Source organism: Corvus moneduloides, chromosome 18 (assembly GCF_009650955.1).
Source record: "Corvus moneduloides isolate bCorMon1 chromosome 18, bCorMon1.pri, whole genome shotgun sequence".
Lineage (NCBI taxonomy): Eukaryota > Metazoa > Chordata > Aves > Passeriformes > Corvidae > Corvus > Corvus moneduloides.
This window is the reverse complement of record NC_045493.1, coordinates 10,351,287-10,358,629: the sequence shown is the minus strand read 5'-3', so window position 1 is coordinate 10,358,629 and position 7,343 is coordinate 10,351,287. Positions and strand designations below refer to the sequence as shown.

At 55.8% G+C, this 7,343-nt stretch overlaps 1 protein-coding gene across 1 annotated transcript; it reads right to left on the bottom strand.

Moving 5' to 3' along the window:
- Window positions 1-4,155: 4,155 nt before the first annotated feature.
- On the bottom strand, window positions 4,156-7,299 carry MMAB (metabolism of cobalamin associated B). Its single transcript, XM_032128247.1, has 9 exons — window positions 7,257-7,299; window positions 7,047-7,105; window positions 6,876-6,969; window positions 6,717-6,774; window positions 6,200-6,272; window positions 5,935-6,032; window positions 5,571-5,635; window positions 4,897-4,956; window positions 4,156-4,750 (listed from the first exon to the last, which is right to left on the bottom strand). Exons 1-9 carry the CDS (start codon window positions 7,289-7,291, stop codon window positions 4,663-4,665), a joined length of 630 nt encoding a protein of 209 aa, XP_031984138.1. The 5' UTR covers window positions 7,292-7,299; the 3' UTR covers window positions 4,156-4,662.
- Between the last annotated feature and the right edge of the window lie 44 nt (window positions 7,300-7,343).

The following is a 7,343-nucleotide window of genomic DNA, read 5'->3' as shown; positions in this document are numbered from 1 at the left end:
GAGAAGCTCTGCCTGGTCCTGCAGAGTGCTGTGGCTTAGGTCCATCCTGAGGGGTGTTGGTGCTCCTTGGATGCAGGGGCAGGTGCTGGGATCAGCAGTGCTTGCTGAACATCTGGGAATCGTGACTGGGACCACTGGTGGAGAGGGAAACAGGCTGGAAATCCAAGCGGGATCCCCCAGTGCAGGAGAGGGAGCAGCCCTGAGGAGCAGCCACTGCAGCCGACGTGGAGTTTGATGTTAATAACAATTAAAATATTGTGTGTTTCTGCCTGGGCCTGACTCTGAAAGTTCCTTGGAGAAGTGAGAGCTGTGCCTACTGCTCCAGCTTCCCTCTGACTCCAGGTTTGGAGCCCTTCACTGCCTCTCCACCCCTGACTGGAGCCCTCCTGCCCCCCAGCCATTCCCAGGGTTCTCTGGCGCTGTCGGGAGCGGGAGCGCGGTGGGAGCGAGGGAGAGGCTCCCAGTCAGTGTGCAAATGCCATTGTTTTGACACAGAGGCATCTGGCACTGTCAGGAACAGCAAAAAGCAAGCCCAGAGCAGCTGCTGCCAAGGCAGAGCTGGCAGCAGCCAGACCTGCACAGCCCCTGCTTCCCTGGCGTCTGCCGGGATCCGGGCACGGCATCGCTCGGGGTCATCGAGGTGAGGTGTGGCCGTGGCTATCCCAGACTTCGGGCCCAGACACACTGGGCACTGTGGGGTGAGGAGCTGGGAGGGATCCCTGGAGCCTGAGAGAGATCCCTGGTTCCTGGTGCTCCCTCAGTGCTGGCACAGAGCAAAGCTGGGTGTCCCAACCTGCTGCAGGCACAGGGTGTTCAGGAACAAACAGCAGCTCCTGCTGTCCCTCTCCTGCTCCTGCAGGCTGTCCCCAACCCCTGGCTCACACAAACATTCCCTCTGTTTGATCCCTCTGTTCCACACCTGTGCCCCGTGCTAGATTCCAGGTTAGGATGGAGAGGAGGAGGCTGTGCCATGCTCCGGTCTCCTCATCCCTGAGCAGAGCGAGGCACGATGTCCCTGCAGGTTGTTTTTGTGTTTGCTCACTTTACCAAGAGGTGCAGCAGCTCCTGCAGCAGGTGCTGGAGCGCTCACACCATGTGGCACTTGGCACTGTCACCACCTGGGTGCGTGGCACTGAACTCGTGCTCACAATCTGCTTTTGTGGCTGTTTCTAAGGTCAAGGTCTTCAATCCTGACCCCTCTGCAGCTTCCCTGAGCTGGTTTGAGCTCTCCCTGTGTCACTCTGCCTCTCTGCGTCTGCCCTGCCACGGCAGGGACGGGGCACTGGGGTGAGGTGGGCACTGGGGTGGGCACTTTGGGCCAGGCTGCAGCACAGGGGGAGCTGAGGGTCCCACACAGCCCCTTCCTCCCCAGACAGGCTCAACCTGCTCCTGTTAGGCACAGGGCCGATGGTTCCTACCCTGGGTTGCTCCGGGGTGGGGAGGATTTTTCCTTGCCTATTTCCAGGCTAAATGGGCATTTCAGGAGCTTGTGAGACCACAGGACTTGCCCTGCTGGAGGACCTGCGGTGCTGTCTGCTCCTGCAGCTCCAGTGGAGCTCTCGGCTCCCCACTGCCAGGGCTGTGCACCCCAAAACTCACTGGGCTGGGGCTCCAGCACATCCTGTCGAGGTGGGGGCTCTCATCCCTCTCCTCCTTTCTGAGCCCTGGCCCAGGAAATGCTGCCTTGTGTAAATTTACTTTTGACTTGGCACAATGGATGTTTGTGTCATTGCTGGCGGAGCAGCAGCCGCTCGGCTGCTCCCACATCGTGGTGGTAATCGAGGTGCTTGAGTTATAGCCCAACTTATTCCGTTTTACAGCTCCTACAGTGTTAACAGATGTACGGGCGTCTGATCCAATCATGCAGCAAGAGATTTTGGGGCCAGTTCTTCTCGTTTTGACAGTGTGGAAGCTGGGAGCAGCCATACATTTTACAAACAAGAATAAACGACCCTTAGCAACATATGGCTGTGCTGGCAGCTCCGGAGCGATCCCAAATCAGGCACCCTGCGAGGCAGGAATGTTGCTGGGCGCTGGAGCCGGGCAGCCTGGACAAAGCATCTGCCTTCCCCTGTGATATTAATGAGGTGCAGGCACTGGAATCCCTATGTTGTATGGCTGGGAGAGCTGGGAAGAGACAAAGAGCTTGGAAAAACAACTGCCAGCCCAGAGCAAGGGAGCTTTATTTGGTTTAAAAGCTGGGTTTTGTTTTGGTCACTCTACTGCTGCTGCCTGGCTGAGACCTTGTGGGGTCGGGAGCTGGGGCAGCTCGGCTGCCCTGTGCCTCCGCTCCAGCCTGGTGGGGAGGGTGCACCAGAGGAATCACAGGAAACCCAGGATCAGCTGGGTTGGAAAAGCTCTCCAGGATCATTGAGTCCAACCTGTGACCGATCCCCACCTTGTCACCAGCCCATAGCTCTGAGTGCCACATCCAGGCATTCCTTGGATGTCGACTCCAAACCTCCCTGGGCAGCCCCTTCCAGTGCCTGACCACCCTTTCCATGAGGAAATTCCTGCTGGTGTCCAAGCTGCCCCTCCCCTGGCCCAGCCTGAGGCCGTTCCCTCTCCTCCTGTCCCTGTTCCCTGGGAGCAGAGCCCGACCCCCCCGGCTGCCCCCTCCTGTCAGGGACTTGTGCAGAGCCACAAGGTTCCCCCTGAGCCTCCTTTGCTCCAGGCTGAGCCCCTCAGCTCAAGAGCCCATGGCTGTCCTGTGACCTTGGGGACAACTCCCAGGGCAGAATGTCCTGGCCCAGCTCTGCTGAGCTGCAGCCTTGTCTCAACTCCCTCCTAAAGTCAAGCCCTGCTTAGTGATGCATGAGGGTCACCCCAACACCTCCCTCTGCCTCAGCCCACCACAAACAACTGCTGTGGGTAGAGAGGGAGGGGGCAGCTGGGAGCACCCCAGTAAATTTAATCTCTCCATCATGTGAAGTGTAGTAGCTTGATTTATTTCTCCTTGCAATCCAAACAATGCCAGCTTTGGTCCCAAAACAGTAGTGAGATTTCTTCCCCCCAGCTGGAAAAAAAAAGGAAATACTATAAATCCCTCCCTGAGCTGATTTATGGAGCATTTGTGAGGAATTTATATTGCAAAGGGTTTTATTAAATTAAACTTGAAAAGCCTCTTGATTCCTGAGGTTCAGTCCTGGAGCTGGAGCTCTCGTAAAACTGGATGGAGCAGGCAGAGGGAATGGCTGAGGTGACACTGCAGCTGATGGGACCATCCAAATCCAGAGCATTTGTCACCAGGATGTGTTCCAGGCTGAGGCTTGGAAAATTACTCCATGAAAAATGTGCGTTAACAAGAGCCATGAAATATCTGCCTCAAACCCAGGTGAGTGATGAGACGGGGGATCTGTTAGTGCTGGGCATTCCTCACTCATTCCTGGACATTCCTCACTGGCCAAAAAGGGACACAGAGCCAGGGATTCTTTGGAGAACAAGTTTAAGGTTGTTCCTACTCAGATAATTGAGCAGGGGAAGGGCGGGATGGATTTAAAAGCTGCCCCACTAAAAGCAGGACAAGCCCTGGATGGGCATCACCACCTCGCAGCCCACAGCATTCCCTGGGGGAAAAATTACCCCGCCAGGGTTCACATGGATTCCTCCCAGTTGGATTTCCAAGCTGGAAGCAGCTTGGACTCGAGTGCAAAGCTGGACCTGGGGGTGCGATGTGGCTGCGAGCTCCAGCCTGCTCTGCCGAGGGCTCCGTGGAGCAACGGTCCCAGGGTCAGCACGGACACCTCGGGAGGAGCCCTCGGGGTGTTCCCCTCTCACCCAGCTCCAGCAGGGCCCTGCTGCTCATCCCAACCCCTTTTCCTGCAACCTCAGTGCCCTGAGTGCTTCCAAACCCCATGCTCTGCTCCTCCAGCTGTTCCTGCAGCCAGAGGGGCAGCTCCACGTGAAGACAACTCCAGCACATGGACCCTGGGATTTGGCCTTTCTTCCTTTTACCCCCTCCATCCTCCATTCTTGGCAGAGGATGCACAGAGACATTCCTCACATGCACAACAAGAGGCAGCCAAAGCCAAGGAATTCTTGGTGCATTCCTGTAAATCTGTACAGCTCAGCTCCAGCCGGGGCTGATGGATCGGAAGGGACTTAGAGCAGCAAAGCACACAGGGCTCGCTGTTAAAATGTGACAGTTTGTGGCCCTTTGGTACAAGGAAATTCACATTTATTATTTCAGAGCTGCAGACACAATTCCCAAACGCCTCCAGCTGCTGCTCCATACGAGCACTGTGACTTCAAAGGAGGAGCTGATTGTTTGCCCTTCATCATCCCTCAGAGTCGTGTCAGAGCCTTCCCACAGCACATGCTGCTGCCCAAGGAAATGAAGGCATCTCCAAAATGCTACTGGAATTCTCCTGCCTCAACTCCCACCTGGGAGAAGCAGTGACTCCAGAGCCATCCCCACATGGGATATGTGGAGCAGGCCCAGGGAACAGAACAGGTGTGTCTGCGTCCCTTCCAACTCAGGATATTCTGTGATTCTGTTTCTCTCAGCATTTATCAACAAAGTCCTGGTTATCTCACAAGGAAGCTCTTGGCAGCTCCTATTTCCAGCCCAGGCTTGTTCTCTTTCCCTTCCTTCATGGACAAGAAAAGCAGTCAACTGGATTTAGTTTTCCATGATCAAGGAAAAAACATTCCAGCTCCCAGCTAGGGCTCAGGTTTTATGTAGATTTTCTCTTCCTTCCCTTCCTTCATTGCAGCATAACGTGCCAGGACAAAGAGATAGTCACTGAGCCTGGAAAGCAAGGGAAAAGAGGAAAGCCAGTGATCTTATTGCAGAAGAGAAGCTTGTCGAGAAGCAAAACCCCTCAGTTTTATCCCCAGAACTAAGGGAATGCTTCAGCAGGACAGAGCAAAGGTTTGGGGTTTTAATTTTTTTACCTGTTTAAATACTTGGCCACGTTTGGATCTGCTTCCCCTGCTTGGACTAAAGGGACCACGCTGGGAAAAGCAAAGGGAAATGTTGGTGTTTAACTTTCCAGCTCCGAGTGCACAAAAAGCTGCAATTTGCTGGAGCCTCTTCCCAGCCCAAATCTCCCCTGGGGTCCCCACTCTGACTCCCCCAGCACCTGTGAAGGATCTGAGCTTCCCAGAGGGATCTGGGAGGGGTAATGATGCCAGTAATGTTTGTGTCTGTCCCAGAGGCCCCCAGCTCTGCTCCTCCAAGGATACTCATCCATGAGGATCACTGAACAGAGAGAGACTATTTACACGGGCCTGGAGTGACAGGACACGGGAGAGTGGCTTCCCACTACCAGAGGGCAGTGTTAGATGGGATACTGGGAAGGTGGGGAGACTCTGGCACAGGCTGCCCCATCCCTGGAAGTGTCCATTATTTTGGGGCTGCAGAATCCCAAAAGGTTTGGGTTGGATGACCCAGCTGAGGGGAGGGTCTGGCTTTGTGCCTCCTGCACTTCTGGAATTGGACTAAACAAACAAAAGCTTGGCTTGAGCCCCCAGCCCAGCCCAGCCCAGCCCTGGCTGCTGGCTCCCAGTGCCCTGGTTTGCTGTCACTGGGGTGTCCCCACCCCCTTTTCTCCCAGCACAGCACTCACCACCTCTCAGCCCTGCGGCACACAGCTCGGGAGAAGTGGAGAGCAGCACTGCTCTTGCCTCCAGACTGGAACAGCAAGGAAACACCACTCAGTGTCTGCACCAACAGGGAAAACCCACCCCACCCCTCCCCTCCCTGCGAGGGCTCAGCACGTCTCACACACATGGAACTGATCCCTGTGCCACGGCCAGGCAAGGCAGGGATATCCCAGTGCAGTAGGGTGGGGAAATGTAACTCCCAGCTCCTCGTCTCTGCTTTTCTCTTGGCATTTGCCTGTGGAAGTAGCAGCCTCCCAGCCTGCTTTCCCACGGCAAGCAGTGGAGCAGGGCTGCCCTAAGGAAGTGAGGGGCACAGGCAGCACCTACGGGCAGGATGAAGGCTCTGAGGGGAGGGAGCTGCTCTGAGTAATTGTCAATCCACTGCTCCAGCTCCAGGACGGGCTTCTCGCTGAAAGATGTTCGTTCTACAGAGGGGAAAGAAGAATTGTCTGAAAAGAAGTGATTCAGCAAACAAATTGAACTCTGCTTCGGCTTTCTTGGATCAGCAAGTCCAACACACCCCTCAGCATCCCACCCCCACCCCCACCACCCAACTCCAGGCTGTGCCCAAGACAGGAAAGGCAAGACTTACTCCGGTGAGCCTCCCTGGCCGAGGAGAGCGGCGTGGCGAGGTTGGAGCCCACATCCTGCAGCATGCACTGGACCTGGACAAAAATCATAACTGCTGTCACTCCCAGCCATGGCTTTTTACATTCCTGTGCTCAGCAGAGCTAATCAGCCAAACTCACAGGCTGCCCGGGCAGGACCTTGTGTCACTGCTGTGCCCACGTGGTTGGTTTGTGCCCCAATTTCAAACCTGTTATGACAAAACTCATGTCCATAACGTGGATCTGACTTATCTCAGCATAAACCTAGAGATGAGCCTGTCTGCCCATAACTAATCACTTGATCTACCAGTTTCCTCCTTGGTAAAAGGAGTTTACCTCTTAGAGAGCAATCAAAGGGGTCTCAAAGATTTATATATTGAAATGCTAAATGTATTGAATTCCTGTGTGTCAGTGGGAGCACTGTGGCTAAAATTAAGGAGCTCATGTTTTAATAGCACAGATAAGGGACTGCACTGGGTGAAGATTATCATTAATACTCACTTTATGAAGCTGATCAACAAACGTGTGGCCCTTCTCACTGCTAAACTCACCAGCCAGCCTTGGTTAGAGAGAAAAAACAAAACAGAGTTAGCTGGGAATGAAGAAATCATAACAAATATGATTTCCCATATGAAACCCACGGTTTGGATACTCCCTTACCCGATGGCCGAGCTCAGCTCGTCCGTGGCTCCCAGGGCCTCGAAGATCCGGTCACCCTTCGGCCGCCGCTCCCCGGTGAAGGTGCTGGAGAATCCTTTGGGAAAGGCGGGAGGCGCTCAGGGCTCGGGTGGGGAGCTCTGCCCGCGGCCCCCGGGGCTCCCCGGGCTCTACCTGAGTCTCCCGTCCTCGTGTAGATCCTCGGGGCCCGCTCGGGAGCGGCGCGGTCAGGGCTGCGGGGGCACAAACCGTGAGGGGACGCCGGGGGGACAGGGGACAGCGTGAGGGGGAACGACACCGTGAGGGGGGGAAATGACACCGTGAGGGGGGAACGACACCGTGAGGGGGGGAAATGACACCGTGAGGGGATCCGGTTCCTCCCACCTGCCCGCCTCGCTCCGCCACCGCCGCCCCGCCATCCCCAGCGGCCCCCGCAGTGCCCGTCCCGCCGCCACCGCCCGCCGCCACATC

Excerpts from the sequence above, each read along its gene's own strand:
- MMAB (XM_032128247.1), bottom strand. The coding sequence starts at position 7,291 with ATGGCGGGGCGGCGGTGGCGGAGCGAGGCGGGCAG. Across the intron at positions 6,970-7,046 it reads CACGAGGACGGGAGACTCAG|GATTCTCCAGCACCTTCACC; the intron begins GTAGAGCCCGGG and ends CCTTTCCCAAAG. Across the intron at positions 5,636-5,934 it reads TCAGAGCCTTCATCCTGCCC|TCTGGAGGCAAGAGCAGTGC; the intron begins GTAGGTGCTGCC and ends TTGCTGTTCCAG.